At 54.7% G+C, this 16,064-nt stretch overlaps 1 protein-coding gene across 1 annotated transcript in view; it reads left to right on the plus strand.

Moving 5' to 3' along the window:
• GAS7 (growth arrest specific 7) overlaps positions 1-16,064 on the plus strand; it is a 206,441-nt gene that overhangs the window by 138,983 nt on the left and 51,394 nt on the right. Inside the window, exon 3 of the mRNA XM_008153455.3 lies at positions 8,458-8,535. Coding sequence (XP_008151677.2) covers positions 8,458-8,535 — 78 coding nt within the window. The remainder of the gene's footprint in view (positions 1-8,457; positions 8,536-16,064) is intronic.

The following is a 16,064-nucleotide window of genomic DNA, read 5'->3' on the forward strand; positions in this document are numbered from 1 at the left end:
TCTGTGTAGGCTGGAGCCAGTCCAGAGCTTGCTTCAGGCCAGTAGCAAAGGGCCAGGGTCTCACCAGCCTCGGTCTCCTCTGTGAAATGGGCACAGGCCCCTGCCCCACCTGGATCACACGGCTGCGTAAGGATCCTCTCGGCAGCTGTGAAGTGGGAAGAAGTGGGGACACGCTGCAGCTCAGAGATGCTAAGAAGGCGTGCTAGCTCCACAGAGGAGCCCCTCCTCCTTCTCCCTTTGGGAGGGGGTTCTGTGAAGGCAGGGAGAGGAGGATGGGGCGGAGGGGCTCGGAGGGTGGAAGCTGGGAAGCAGAGAGAAGGGAGGAATGGCGAGGGTTTGGTTTTATTAGCATCCATGTGTTTTGAGGGCTCACTGTATGTCAGAGACCGTCCGTGCCTCTAACTATTCATCCCACCACCGGGCTACTGTGGGTTACCCCACGTCACCTGGAGGAAAGGGAGGCTGAGCCCACAGCCGTGGTATCCAGGGCCGACCTGGGATCACACATGTGTGTGTGTGGCCCCAGCCCTGGGCTCTTCCTCAGCACTCTCGGCGGCCTCGGCATATTCAAGGGCAGCTCTCCATTCCATTTCCTCTCCCGTGACAGCGGGGTCCTGGTGTCTCCAGCCTCCTCGTCCTCGGAGCAGGGAGCACGAGCAGTCATTGCTCAGGGAGTGCCCCGGGCCTGCAGGGCTGTGCGCCGGGAATTGGGGGAGTTAGCTACCCCTCCCGACCCCTGACCCTGCCCAGGCTGGACTCCTGCCGTGCATTTCTCACTGGCACCCTCGGTGTCCCGGTGTCCCAGTGTCCCGGTGTCCCGGCTGGATCTGTGTTTGCAGAAGCTGGAACCCCGGAAGTCTCTCGCTGCCTGAGAGAGCGGTCCCAGCGCAGGTTGGCAGCACCCGGCTGTGGTCAGGCCTGGGTGGCCCTGCAGAGCGCAGTCCTTCACTGGGACAAGGCTCCGTGTCTTCCCGCTGACAGAGCTCCCCTGCTGCCCCTTCCGGAGGGTCTGCGCTGTGTGTGGACAGGTGGGGCAGAGTGGAAGCCCCGTGGGGGGTGGAGTGGGGTGGGGACCTGGATGAAGAATCTCCCAGTTCAGCTGCCCTTCCTGATGGTACTAGATCAGTGGTCGGCAAACTCATTAGTCAACAGAGCCAAATATCAACAGTACAATGATTGAAATTTCTTTTGAGAGCCGAAAACCGACTTCTGTGCATGGGCCACGAAGTGTCAATCGCACTGTACATGCGCGCCCGCACGTGGTATTTTGTGGAAGAGCCACACTCAAGGGGCCAAAGAGCCACATGTGGCTCGCGAGCCGCAGTTTGCCGACCACTATACTAGATCATTCAAGGAGCAACTCCAGGCCCGCGGGGTCTGAAAGCAGCACGGGAGCAGGGCTCCAGAGCTGAGGGGTCATTGCCTGAGCACCCCTTTCCCCAACCCTGTCTGAGACACCCCAGATCCACAGTGTCCCGGCCCCTGGTGGAGGCAGCGCTGCCAGTGCCGCTGCAGCGTGGTGAAGGCCCCTGGATGGCCATGCCCCACCCGTGGCACACGGTCCAGCCCTGCCTCTCCCTCTCCCTCTTCCCGAGCTCGTGTGGCCTCTGCAGGAGTGACAGGCTGGCCAGGCAGAGGCGGCATTCACAGGTGACCGGCTGGGCGCCAGGCAACTGTACTGAAGGCACGTGTCCGCTCCGTCCCGGAGCCTCCTCAGTCGCAGGTCCTGGCACAGCAGCCACTGGATCCTGTCACCTCTGTGCTCCAAACTCCGCAGTGGCTGTCCCTGCATTCAGAATAAGAGCCGGTCCTCTCCGTGACCTTGGAGACCCTGAGCAGTGGCTCCTAAACCTGGGCGAGCACCCAGATTACCTGGGGGGCTGGTGGAAACAGGCCACAGGATCCCCCCTAGAGTTTCAGATGCAGGAACTCGTCGTTTTAGGGCTGAGAACGTGCGCGTCTGACAAGTCCCAGGGGATGCCGTGCTGCTGGTCTGAGGAACCCACTTTGAGAACCATGGCTGTGGGCGACCCATTCCAGCCCCTGTTACTTCCAGCCTCTTCAGCCACGCCATCCGTCCTGCTGCTCCTGAAGATGGCAGACATGTGCCTGTCTCTGAGCCTTTCATCTTCTGTTCCCTCGGCCTGGAATTCTCTTCCCTCAGATATGTGCATGGCTTGTTCCTCCATTTGTGCAGCCACCAGCTTCCCACACGGCCCCCGTACCCCCACGTCCTGTCGCACACGCCAGTGTGAGTCCCTCCCCGTCTGTCAGGGTTGGGCTGTGTGACCCGCAGAAGTGGGGAGTCGTCACAGCGAGGCAGGTCTGAGGCTGGATTAGCAAGACGTCCTGGCTTCGTGCTATCAGCTTGCGCCCTCGGGGCAAGCAGCTGCCGTGTGTGTGTGTGTGTGTGTGTGTGTGTGTGTGTGTGTGTGTGTGTGTTTGCGCGCAACTTTGGCTCCTGCTGGTGGCCAGGGAGCCACCTGGAAGTGGCGCCTCCAGCCCCAGTCAAGCCCTCGATGATGTAAGAGATAATGGTACGGGGACTGCAGCCTCATGGGAGAGCCTGAGCCAGAAGCACCAGGCTCAGCCGCTCCCGAGTCCTGACTCACCGACCCCGGGTGACAATGAATGCTTGTTGATTTAAGCTGCCAAGTTTGGGGTAATTTGTGATGCAGCAACAGATATTACTAAATGTGCCTTTCTCAGCGAGGCCTTCGAAGCCACCTTGACCAAATTATATCCCTTCCTAATAACACTTCTTACCCCCTTCTCTGCTTTATTCTCTTCAGAACACACCACCTCTGACCTAACATGTTAGAATCCCTACACCTCTGACCTAACATGTCTTACATACTTATTACCTGTCTCCTGGCACAACTTCCTCCCTTCACCCCCATTAGAAATATTTTAAATTTTCTTTCATCAAAAATGTTATCCTATGTATAATAAAAGCCTAATATGCTAAGTGTCTGATCGTCCAGTTGGCCATTCAACCAATCAAAATGTAATATGTTAATGATACACTAAGGCTGCTCAACCACTGGCTTTGATGTGCACTGACCACCAGGGGGCAGATGCTCCGACCAGTAGGTTAGCTTGCTGCTGGGGTCTGGCCGATTGGGACTGAGTGAGAGGACCGGACATGCCCTGGAACCCTCCTGCGGTCCCTCCTGAGCTGGCCAACCTCCCCGTCCCTCCCCGGTGTGGATGGTGCTCCAATGGGGTCCCTCAGCCTGGCTTGCTCCTTCTCACAATCCAGGCTGAGGGACCCCCCACCCGAGTGCACGAATTTTGTGTACCAGGCCTCTAATACGTATATTAATATTAAAAAATACAATAGTATCATGACCATTAGAATAACTGAAGAAGGAGGAGGAAGTTTGCCCTTTCAAAGGCCCTGTAGTGTCTCTGGTGCCAAGAACAGTGCCAGATACAGAGTAGGCCCTCAAATATACTAATAATACATTCATATGTAAAATCATCTATAATAATAAAAGCGTAATATGCTAATTAGACCAGACGACCTTCTGGACGAAGCCGGGGCTGTGAGGGAAGCCTGGGTCCCAGGTGCCAGAGGGAAGCAGGTGCTGGCAGCTGGGAGAAAGAAGGCCTACTCTTGCACAAATTTTGTGCATCAGGCCTCTAGTATATTAATAATATTATAATCAATAATATAACATATTAAATATGTATCATATTTAGATTGTAAGTATTTCTAATGTTTATAGTAAATATCATATTATATTGAATTAACATAATAATACTAATTTTGCGGTGGTTCTCCAATGGAGAGTGGTGTATAGACTCAAACAGCCCAGTTTGGCTGCAGCTCCCAGAGCCCAGCTCAGAGCCCAGCTCAGAGCTCAGAGGTGTTGGTGTGGCTCACATGGCGGCTTTGCTGTCAGACTGAGTCCCGGCTCTGCTCTTTCTCCTGAGGCCTCAGTTTCTTCCACAAAAAATAGAAACAGTAGCACCCATTTCATAGTGTTTTGTGACCTCTGAAGGAGGCACTCAGTGTGGCGGGACTTGAAGTGGACCCGGCACAGATGGAGGCTCAGGGAGTAGTAGTTTCTCATTTAACTTTAGGAAGGGGTTAGGAATATCCTGCAGCCAGAGCCCCCTAATGGTAAGGTGATTACAAAGCCAGGGCCAAGGAAGCTCTGGTGCTGGGAGGGGACTGGAGGCTGTGCCGCTGAGGGTCCTGGGACAGCTGTGCAGGCCCTCCGGGTGCTCACCCAGCTGCACAGGACCTCCGGGTGCTCACCCAGCTGTGCAGGCCCTCCGGGTGCTCAGGGCACCGACGGCTCCCTGCAGCCAGCATTCTCAGAGGGCTGGGCCCCCTAGACCGGGGCACAGGGCTCCTGTCGTTCTCCTGGGACTCGCCTTTCCAGTTGGGGTAGAGGACATGGCAGAGCAGCCTCATAGAAATTGAGCTTCCAGATGAGGAGGGACAAGGGCTGGAGAAGGGGGCAGTGGGGCTACCGTCAATCTAGGAAAACCTGAGTCCAGCAGACCCTCCTGGTGAGGAAAACAGGGGGCAGAAGAGAAGCCACGGTTGGGGCCACCACCAAACAAGGGAGAGGAAGAAACAAGAGGTGGGGGAGCAGAGAAGGTGAGAAATCCAGAAAGAGGAGTCTAAAAAGAGGCAAAGAGGAGGGGACTACCCAAATCCCAGGTTCCAGCCAGTACCAGAAAGCTGAATTCCCCCTGGGTTGGTACCTAGGGTTATTTCACCTGATAGCCACTGGGGGCAGCAGAGAGCCACCCCACAGCCAAGGAAATGGGCCAATCAGGAGCAGGAGTCCACTGGCCTGTGGGTGGGGGGATTAGGGGAGTCAGGGGTGGCTCACAGGTGGGCCTAAGGCAGATCACCATGACCAGTGTCCTAGGCCCAGGGTCTGGTGGTGGCTTTCCCACTGGAAGCCAATGCCTCTAGTGTAAGCAGGACTCAGTCTTGACGAGGGGAAACGAAGACCAGAAGTGACTGTGGAAAATGAGTAACTTCTACCTCATGCACTGTTCATTGTTAGTGTTACTATTGTTTTATCTTGAGGAGGGCACATCTGTGGTCTGAAATTTACATCACTGTCCACCTTTCAGGTGTACTTTCTCTTTAAAAGTTCTATTCTACACTGGGCAGCCACTGAGCGGAAAACGACATCCCACTGAGGGGGAAATGACCCTTTCTGGCTGGTGGCCTCGAGGGCTGGAGTGGCAGCCTCCCTGGGGCTGGTCTGATCTGCAGTCAGTGCGCGCGCGCGCGCGCGCGTGTGTGTGTGTGTGTGTGTGTGTGTGTGTGTGTGTGTGTGTGTGCTGGGCTCCCTGGTGTCCGTGGGAGAGGCCTGCATTGAGTTGGAGTTGCCTTTAGGAAAAAATGTGTTCTCGTGAATTGGGTTGGACGGGACTCTGAGAGAAAGTCTCACTTCTTCCACTCTGACTGTACCGTGTCCCAGAGCCTCCGGGACCTGCATGGCAGTAACTCTGTTAGGAGTCTGGATGGTCATCTGGAACCCCAGGAATGGGACCCCAGAGAATGCAAATGGGATTCAGTTCAGAGTAACATGGGCCTGAGCTGCCACGCAGCTTTGCTTTGGCTTGGTCAAGGGGCCTGGCGTGCTGTAAATGGATTAGCGAGTCTTTTATTGCAAAAGACCTGGAAATGGCTCCCTCCCTGTGGGTGGTATGGTCATCTGGGGTGACTTTTCATGCTACTGCTGAGGTCACGCAGCCAGAGCCCTGGTGGTCTCTCCAGATGTCCACTTGGCCCGGCCCCACTCCTGCCCCAGGCTCACCGTGACTTTGTGTTTGGTCAGAGCTGGCCAAGACTAGGATGGGCAGGGACAGATCCTGCAGGCATCTGCATTGTCTCTGCGGGACCCCTGGGGCGGCGGGGGGTGGTCTCCAAGTCTTGGTGTCTGAAAGCCAGTGAGCACATGGGTCTTAAGATTTTAAGATCACCAATCAAAGCTACAGGGCAGGAGGACTGAGGCCTAAAAGACCAGGTAGCCCAGCCCCTTCTTTCTGGGTTAAGAATTGGAGGAACAGAGAGGCAGAGTGTGTTGCCTTGGGCAGCACAGCAGACATAGAGGCAGAGCTGAGGCAAAAACCCAGTTCTTTTGAATCCTGATGGAGAGAAGTCATTGAAAGAGTTTTGCTTATTTTTATTTTTAATATTTGAGACAATTGCATTTTCAGGATTAGGATTTTTTGATTAACTAATCTTATATTCATACATTGGACTCACTTTATTTTTTTATTTTTATCTTTTTAAATCCTCACCCAAGGATATGTTTTTATTGATTGACTAGAGGCCCGGTGCACGAAATTCATGCAAGAGTAGGCCTTCCTTTCCCCAGCTGCCAGCACCGGCTTCCTTCTGGCACCTGGGACCCAGGCTTCCCTCTGGCCGCCAGCAGGCACCTGGGAACCGGGCTTCCCTCGCAGCCCTGGCTTCGTCGGGAGGTCGTCTGGTCTAATTGGCATATTACACTTTTGTTATTATAGATGATTTTACATATGGATATATTATTAGTATATTTGAGGGCCTACTCTGTATCTGGCACTGTTCTTGGCACCGGAGACACTGCAGGGCCTTTTACGGGGCAAACTCCCTCCTCCTTCTTCAGTTACATTCTAATGGTCATGATACTATCATATTTCTTAATATCAATATGTTAGAGGCCTGGTGCACGAAATTCATGCACTCGGGTGGGGGCGGTCCCTCAGCCCAGATTGCGAGAGGGTGTAAGCCAGGCCAGGGGACCCCAACGGTGCACAGCCTGCGCCGGGGAGGGACAGGGACGTTGGCCAGCCGGGGAGGGACCGCAGGAGGGCTCCAGGGTATGTCCTGCCATCGTGCTCAGCCCAGATGGCCTGGAACCCAGCAGCTTCCCCCTGGTGGTCAGTGCACATCATAGCCAGTGGTTGAGCGGCCTTAGCATATCATCAGCATATTATGCTTTGATTGGTTGAATGGACGACTGGACACTTAGCGTATTAGGCTTTTATTTTATAGGATATTTAGAGAAAGAGGAAGGGAGAGAGGGAGAGAGGAACATCTATCGGTTGCCTCCTGTACACACCCCAACCAGGGAATGAACCTGTAACCTTTTGGTGTATTGGACAATGCTCCAACCAATGGAGCAATCCAGCCAAGGCCATTGGGCTAACTTTACAAACAACTGGATACTGCGCACTTGTATATGGGCATGTGGCCTGTCTTGGGTAGAGACCATTATTGACCTCATTTACAGAGGAGCAAACTGAGGCTCTGACAGGACAGTTAGCTTGGCCAGGGTTACACTGGTGGTAAGAGGCAGAGCTGGGATTCACACTCAGCAGTGTGGAGGTGAGGAGGTTAGACCCCCTACTGTGAGTAGGTCCTGACCTCTGGACCACCTGGCACCTGAAGTGACTTTGGAAAGATACTCACAAAAGCCTATTCATGAAAAGAGCGTGCAGTATGCTTTGGTTCTGTTTCAAAGGAACAAATTGACATATAGATACCAAAGTGTTGTGCTGACCTCCACGTTGTAGGGTGATGGGTGATATTTCTTCTTGGTGGTTTTCTATTGCACCCAATGTCACATGGTAAGAACGTTTTATTTTCCATCACTAGATAACTTTATCAGAAGCCTGTTCATAGCGGTGAAATGGGCAAAGTAGTGTTCGGGGGACAATAATATAGATGCAGCCATGGCTTTGCTCCTGGCTGGACCGAGCAGCTGGCCACCGGAAGGGAGGCTAGCCCGGCCAGCAGTTATAATGCAAACAAGACGTAGGGCGGGAATCACCCCCTTTGACAGAGGACCGTGTCCCATGCAGACCCCCCAGGCCAGGGCTCTTTCCTCTGTGCTTTGGGGTTTCACGTGACAATGGCATTTGGGGGGAATGCCCATTTGGCAGCTAGGGTTCCAAGACCAGAAACAGAAGGGTTCCAGGAGGCCCATGAGTTGGCAGCTTCTTGGGATAAGAGAGAGGGGGGGGTGGCCTGGGAGAACCTTTCAGAGGATCCCAGCTGGAAAGCCACCTCCTTCTGGAGAAGGAGACAGTGGGGCTATCGTCAGTCTAGGAAAACAGGGGGCAGAAGAGAAGCCACAGTTGGGGCCAACACCAAACAAGGGAGAGGAAGAAACAAGAGGTGGGGGAGCAGAGAAGGTGAGAAACCCAGAAAGAGGGGTCTAAAAAGAGGCAAAGAGGAGGGGACTGCACGAATCCCAGGTGTAGAGAAGGGTCCCAGCTGTGGAGAAGGGTCCCCAGCAAGAGAATTCTGTCGTCATGGGAGGTGGGAAGGGTGTGGCCGCCCAAAGCAGGCTCCTCGTCCCTGGGTTCAGGGAGGAAGGTGACTGGCCAGGACTATTTTTTTCAGCTCCGATCACCCAGTTCTGCTCTGTCACCCTCGCAGGTTCTGCCTTATGAAATCCTGAGAGCGATTTTGTTTCTTTCTCCCACCAGAGACCACCTGGGAGCGCCCCAGCAGTTCTGGGATTCCGGCCAGCCCTGGCACTCACAGGAGCCCTCTGCCTCCGACAGGTACTGTGTGCACTTACTGTTTTGGGGTCAAGATTGGGAAGGTCAAGACTCTGGATCCGGGGGTCTGAAACCTGACGGGTGATCTTAAGAACCAAACCCAGGGAGCGGCCTGGAGGGAAAGGGGGCCCGGTGCTTCACCAGATGGTTTTGCCCTGGCGGCACCAGCAGCAACCTGATAGCTCACCTCACTCCCACTGAGGTGCGCAGGGAGGGGCGTCGGCCCTCGATCCTGGCGGGCTCCAGGCCAGCCAGACACGAGAAGGGAACCCAGAGTGGTCCACGCAGGCAGGACGGGGACACGGGCTGAGGAGCCTGGGTGCATAGAGGTGCCAGGCGAGTACTGCCAGGCCTGCTGTGCTGGCGGAGCTGGTCAGGGAACTTGTCCTCTGAGTCAGTGGGGTCGCCTCTCCAAAGCCTGCTGTCCTGATGCTGTCCCTTTCCCACTGTTCGTGGCTTCGTTCCCCAGAAGGAGGATGGGGGTGGAGGGGGAGAGGGGTTGGCTCAGACCCCCTGGCCCGAGGGCTGGGCGTGACAGATTCCTGCCTTCACCCGACAAACACAGCGAGAGCCCAGCCTGCCCAGCCCTGGGCTGGGTGCTGTGGCTCCGAGTGTGGCCGGGACGGTGGAGAGGGTGGAGAGGGTCGGACTCAGGGAGGAGAACTGGCCAGGTGGCCAAGGTGTTAGACTGCGTGTGCAGATGCCGACTTTGCCTCCAGGGGCCCGGGCAGGGTTTCCGAAGGGGAAGTCGGGGCAGCCTCAGTCTAGCAGGTTCTCTGCCCAAAGGGCTTTGCCGTCAGACAGCTGGTAACCTCTTCCCTCCCCTTTGGAAACTTACGTGCCCAGCAGCGTCCTGAGGGCTCAGAAGACTTGAGAGGAGACGCCCCTCTAACGGGCTTCTGTCCTTTGCTTGTTCGCAATGCACACGGCAGTTCCCTCCGTCTGTGAGGGGTGTGCCTCCCGACCCCTCGTGGATGCCTGAAGTTGCATATAGTACCAAACCCTGTATGTACTGTTTTTTCTACACGTACATACCTCCATACCTGTGATGAAGTTTAATATGTAAATTAGGCACAGTAAGAGATTAACAACAAAAACTAAAAACAACAGAACACTTATGAAAGTGGACTGTTATAAAAGTTGCATGAATTTGGCGTTGTCAGTCAGATAAGGGGGACTGGAACACAGCACTGCGGCCCGTGACAGCCCATCTGAGAACCGAGCGCTAAGTGACTAACGCGGGAGCACATACCACGTGGAGACTCTGCACAACGGGATGGTCACGGAGCAGGACGGTGCAAGATTTCATCAAGCTACTCAGCATGGCAAGCAATTTAAAACTAGGCATTGTTTCTTTCTGGAACTTTCCACCTAACATTATTGGAGCATTGGAACCACGATGAGGGGGACACTGTCCTTGCCTGTTAGACTTCTCGGGCTCTACTGCAGTGGCTCTCAGCTCGGGGAGTTTCTGCCGACCAGGGGACATGGGCGATGTCCGTCACTTTGGCAGTCACCATTCAGGGAGGTGCTACAGGCACCGGTGGGCTGAGGCCAGGGATGCTGCTACACCCACAATGCACAGGCTGCACAGCTCCAGCACAAAGCATATCCACCCCGAATGTTAGTAGTGCCAGGTTGGGAGTTCTGGTCCAGGGTCACCCAGAACATTGGGTCAGCGCCGCTCAGGGTCACTGGGCGACAGACCACAACTATTGCTGTGAGAAGCAGCACAAAACCCGCTGAACCCCAGTCCCTTGATCTGAGACCCACGTTTTGCCTCGCCCCCACATTTCAATACAGGGTCGGATAAAAGTAGGCTCATGGTTGTGAGCATATGAAACAGAGTTTATTCTTGCATTATTATTTATAATTATTGTACTACTAAAGGCCCGGTGCACGAATTCGTGCCCTAGTGGCGTCCCTCGACCTGGCCTGCGGGATCGGGCTGAAACTGCCTCTCCAACATCCCCTGAGGGGTCCCGGATTGCCAGAGGGCGCAGGCCAGGCCAAGGGACCCCACCAGTGCACAACTGGGGCCAGGGAGGGATGCAGGAGGTTGGCCAGCCAGGGAGGGACCACGGGAGAGCTCCAGGGCATGTCCGGCTGCCCGTCTAACTCAGTCCTGATCGATTAGACCAGTGGTAGGCAAACTGCGGCTCGCGAGCCACATGCGGCTCTTTGGCCCCTTGAGTGTGGCTCTTCCACAAAATACCAAGTGCGGGCGCGCACGTACAGTGCGATTGAAACTTGGTGGCCCATGCGCAGAAGTCAGTTTTCGGCTCTCAAAAGAAATTTCAATCGTTGTACTGTTGATATTTGGCTCTGTTGACTAATGAGTTTGCCGACCACTGGATTAGACGGATCCCAGCAGCAAGTTAACCTACCGGTTGGAGCGTCTGCCCCCTGGTGGTCAGTGCACGTCATAGTGAGCGGTTGAGTGGCCTTAGCATATCATCAGCATATTACACTTTGATTGGTTGAATGGCCGACTGGACTACTGGACACTTAGCATATTAGGCTTTTATTGTATAGGACTTTCCATATGAACAGCTGTACAACTCCTTTTGCCCCGTCCTGCATGTTGGAGGTCAGGTGCGTCCTGCAGTCGGTGGTGGATCCGGTTTCATTGGAAGCATCGTTCTCCTTTCTTAGTGCACTTAACACGAGGGTGCCTCTGCCAGGCAGTGCCCGCTTAGACTTGGGAAGTGACGCCTCGTTAGACCGGGGCCTCGGGCGCCTCGCGTCTCCTTGCCAGGCTTTGCCGTGCCCATGCATAAGTAGAGGGCCCAGGGGAAGAGCAGGACTGGGTCCGTCCAGGCCTCCAGGGTGTGGTCTGTGGTGCTCTCTCCCCAGGGTGTGAACACACCCAGCCCGCCATCCCATCTGGGGTGGAAGGGAAGAGAGCCCACCCGTGAGGCTAGAGCTTAGAGCAGGATCCGGGATGTTTTGACATCTTTCCTCATTTTTTTTTTTTTTAACCTGAACCTCGTAACTGGAGAATAAAATAATAGCCGCATCGGGTTTCTCTCTGCGGGGCAGCACGGGGTATCTCCCAGCCCTTCCCTCATCCCGTTTTATAAGCAGCTTCCGGAGACTGATCTTTATTGTGGGGAGAGAAATAGACTCAGTGAGGTCAAGAGGTCGTTTCACCACTGACCCATCCGCATCCTCATTTCCCATGGCAGCTGACTCCCCTCCTGAGACCCCGCGGGGCCCTGGATCTCAGCCCCTTTGGTTCGGCTCACGCTTCTGCAAAGCAACAGCGATGGCGTTTCAAACCTTTTCATTCAAAATATATGCCAGATGCTGTTCTCTGTGCGGGGGATATAGCCACAGGCGAGCCAGACCTGTGTGGTCCCTGCTCCCACGAACCTACAGCCAGCAGGGGCGCGGGACCAGCAAGCACAGGTGACATCTGCCAGGGGCTGAAGCAGGCTGTGGGCTCGGTTTTACTTTTGAGTTGTAGCTCCGTGAGCCTCCGGAGAGGGCCACCTCCAGACAGGGCTGTTTTCCTCTCAGTGCAGGTTTGTGGGGTGGCCAGCTGGGGAGAGGGCTGAGCACTGGCCCAGCCCCCACCAGTTGGATTCCGCGCTTTGGATGTGGGTGCTGGTAGGGTCAGTGCTGGGCTGCTGGGCCGGGGACTTCCCCACTGGCTTCCTTCTTCACAGAGTTGCATGTTCGGGACCTTGGTGGGGACAGTTGATGCCAGGCCCTCTGGGAAATCCACAGAAGTCAAGTTGAAATCCAAATGGAAAACCCACGGCACGATTAGGCAGCCACTGCGAGCACTAAGTCATCTTGGGCTGGTTTAATACGCAGCGTGGAAGCAGGGATTTACAGAGAGAGAAACAGCAGCCGGCCGAGGGAATGGACATGTGAGTGGAGTGAGGCTGTGGGAGTTCCGTGTGTGAGTCACGGGGTCGGAATGGAGCGGTCCGTCCAGCCGGGCCCTCACGATGATGGAAACGTTGGCGTCTGCGCTGTACGCTGTGGTAGCCGCAGTCATGGCGGTCAGTGGGTGCTGGAAATGTGGCCGCATTTTCAATGTCATGTAACTTCATTGAATGCCTTTCTCATTTTGGAATCATTTTAAATGTACAGGAACATTGTAAGACAGTACAGAGAATTCTGTGTACCCTTTACTCACTTTCCCCTAACGTTGACATCCTACATAACCATGGCACGTTCGTCAAAACTAAGAAACAAACATTGTACATCACTGTTAACGAAACTAGATTTTTATTTGATTTCCCCACGTTTCCCAGTATTGTCCTTTTTCTGGGCTAGGATCCAGTTCTGGATACCACATTGCATTTAGTTTTGTGTGTTTTTTTAATGATTTAGAATTTAAATTAGCCACCTGTAGCCGGTGGCTGCCTCATCAGACCGGGCAGGTATGGAGCGTGAATTCTCTTCTGAGCTTCTGAGCCTGGGATGTGCATTGAACTTGAATCTGTGTGTGGTTGTTTTTTGAGATGGAGGAAATCTGTCTTTCACCGAGTTTCCCTTGTGGGGAGGGGTTTTCAGGAAACCTGGATTCAGGCTTGAGCCCACTGAGGGATCGTCCTGGGGCAGTGGTCGGCAAACTCATTAGTCAACAGAGCCAAATACCAACAGTACAACAACTGAAATTTCTTTTGAGAGCCGAAAACCGACTTCTGTGCATGGGCCACGAAGTTTCAATTGCACTGTACATGCGCGCCCGCACGTGGTATTTTGTGGAAGAGCCACACTCAAGGGGCCAAAGAGCCGCGTGTGGCTCGCAAGCCGCAGTTTGCCGACCACTGTCCTGGGCAAACAGCCTCCTGCTGCATCCCCGGAAGCCAGGTCAAAGCGGGGTTCCACTGAGGACCAGGGAGGCCTGCCTCGGAACTTGTGGAACCACCAGGAGGGGGTGCTTCTCCTGAGCAGAGGCCCCTGGGAAGGGGGCTTCAGAGTCCAGTCCCGCCCTCCCCTTCCTCCCCACCCACGACACACTTGCTTCTCTAGCTGAGGAAGCCTGAAGGCGCGTCTCTCCGCAGGGAGCCAAGCCGACCTTCACTCATTGCAGAATTAGCCCTCTCCAGGCCCTCGGCCAGACCGCACCACTGACTTCAGGGGAGGCCATGGCACCTTCCCCCGCCCCCACCCCACCCCCCATTGGAAGGGGCTTGCATGTCCCTTTAGCAACAGTGTCCCCGTCACCAGGGCCCCAGGGGACTTCCCAAGGCCTGCTTCATCTTCGATGGCCTGCAGGAAGCCCCAGGCTTCCACCATTCACAACCACTGGACACAGTATTGTGAGTTCTGGAGTGGGGAATACCGTTTACATCTCAGACAACCGGGGCGACTGTGAGGACCAGGCGGCCAGACAGGTATTTCCAGACCAGAGGCCACGATTGTAAAGCTGCTCCCCTAAACAGACCGGGGCAGACGCTGCACGCACCTGAGGAGGTGCGCGTGACGCTGGAAGGGCAGCTTCCAGGGCCTTACTGGGTGTGGCGGCGGCGGCGGTTGGAGAGTGGGGGGCAGGGACCGTGCCTTCAGGGATGCTGAGCACAACACTGGCCACAGTGTTTGCCTGGCTTCAGAGCCTGCCTTCGACAGCCACCGCTGTGGTTCCCAAAGTGGGTTCCACGGCATTCTGCCCCAACACAGGGGCTGCGTCCCTGTAAGTGTAGGAATACTGCTAGCTGTTGCCTTGTTTGAGATTCACAGAGTACATCTGTGGATTTTTAAAGGCCTGCTGTGAACAAACCAATTTAAATCTGAATAGTGGAGGCACTTGTCCAAACTCTATGGACCTTTCCCTTCACCGCTTGTCATAATACGCACCCTGCAGAGCTGGTGCCGTGTGGCACCGCCGGGGAACGTGGTATTCCACCGGGTTGAATGTGGGATGGAGGGAGGGTGGAGGGACAGATTCAGGAACAAGGCCCTGGGCACCCAGGGGTCATAGCCTTGAGGAAAGAGGTGCCTGCCTTTATTCCAGAGAGAAGGGAGATGGGGCCAGACCTAAAGGGAAGAGGGGGTGTCCGGGGATGACACCTTGTTTGGAAAAGGGCATCTACTCTTTGGGGTTCTTTAGGGAGCAGGGACCTGGACGGTGGGGCTCAGGAGGAGCTGTTGTGCGGTGGATTCCGGGCAGCAGAAGTTGCAGGCCCTTCTGTTGCTGTGGGTCTCTTCACAACCCTTTCTGTGTTCCTTTTCCGTTTTTAACCACTTCCCTCCTCCCCCAGCCCGAATGCCTCCTTCTCCTTTCTACCAAGTATCGGTCCGCCTCCTGCGTCTCCCAGGCCCCCTCCCTGCCTGCCTGTGCAACTGCCCACAGAGAGGGATGAATGCGTGCTTGCGAGTGTTTCTATTTGTATCTGAAGTTACTAGATAGAGCTTTCTGTTCCCTCTTCTTCTCTGAAAAACAGCTAATTTGGCATGTTATGTTTTACTTGCATCCCCAAACTAAATTATGTTCCTTATGGTTATGAGTGATCGTGGTCCTTGGTCAATTTTATTTAAGCCCCTCCCTCCCCCTGAAGCTGGAGGCCTCAAAGGCACCCACCTCTGGGCTCAAGGGTTTGGTATGTAAGCCCTTGGTAAGTGGGGAGCCTGGAGGACGGGGAACCCCACTGCAGGGTGCTGCGGGTGGGCCATGCGGCTCAGATCTCCGCTGTCACTCTCCTCGTGTGCCGGGGACGGAGAGCGCAGCGCAGTGGGACAGGGTGTCCGAGGAGAGCTGCTGTATGCAGACAAGTGGTTGAATGGAAATTATGTTTTCTTTCCCAGTAATTGTTTTGACATGAGCAGTAATTAGCCAACAGCTGACAGACCAGAACTGAAGTGAGAACAAGAGACTGGATTAGAGGCAGAATGCCCTGCGTCAGACAACTCCTGGGTGCCGTGAGCAGCGGGCTGGGAGCCTGGGGGCCTGGAAGCAGGGAGAGAGAGCGGTGGGTGAGGGTGCTGTGAAGGGAGTCCATAGAGGTCAAGGGGGCAGCCTCTGCCCTCAAGAACTTGGGGACAACCTTCGCTTACAGGGATCCCACACCCTCATAGGTCATGGCTGACTGGAAACCAAGGCCTGCTCAGGTGAGATCTTCCAGACTCTGTCGTCATAGTCAGACTGAGTGTGGTTCTGTTTGTTGTTGCCGTTGCTAGATTTTGGGATCGGGTGATGTTGGCATTGTGTAATAAACTGGGAAACAGACCGCATGTTTCTACAGGATATTGTGGTGCCGGAGAGTTTGAACGAGTTTGCCCATACAACCATCCGGGCCCAGTGCCTTTGGGAGGGAGGCCCCTTTTCAAAGATTTTACGCATTTTGGCATGCCTGGTGCCCTCTGAAACCATGTGGCTCATGTGAACCTTAGGGGAGGCTTCGTGTTCATTACACGGAATTATAAATCAAATGCTGTTGCATTAAAGAGCGTATCTCTGCTATGTTGGTTGTGCTTGTTTTCTTTCTAATTCTCCATTCATTCTCTTTCCCTCTCAATTACACACGCTGGTCTGCGTTTTTCATTGTTGTGACCCTGCCCCTCCCCCCAACACA

The sequence above is a fragment of the Eptesicus fuscus genome, chromosome 20 (assembly GCF_027574615.1).
Source record: "Eptesicus fuscus isolate TK198812 chromosome 20, DD_ASM_mEF_20220401, whole genome shotgun sequence".
In the NCBI taxonomy this organism is placed as follows: Eukaryota; Metazoa; Chordata; class Mammalia; order Chiroptera; family Vespertilionidae; genus Eptesicus; species Eptesicus fuscus.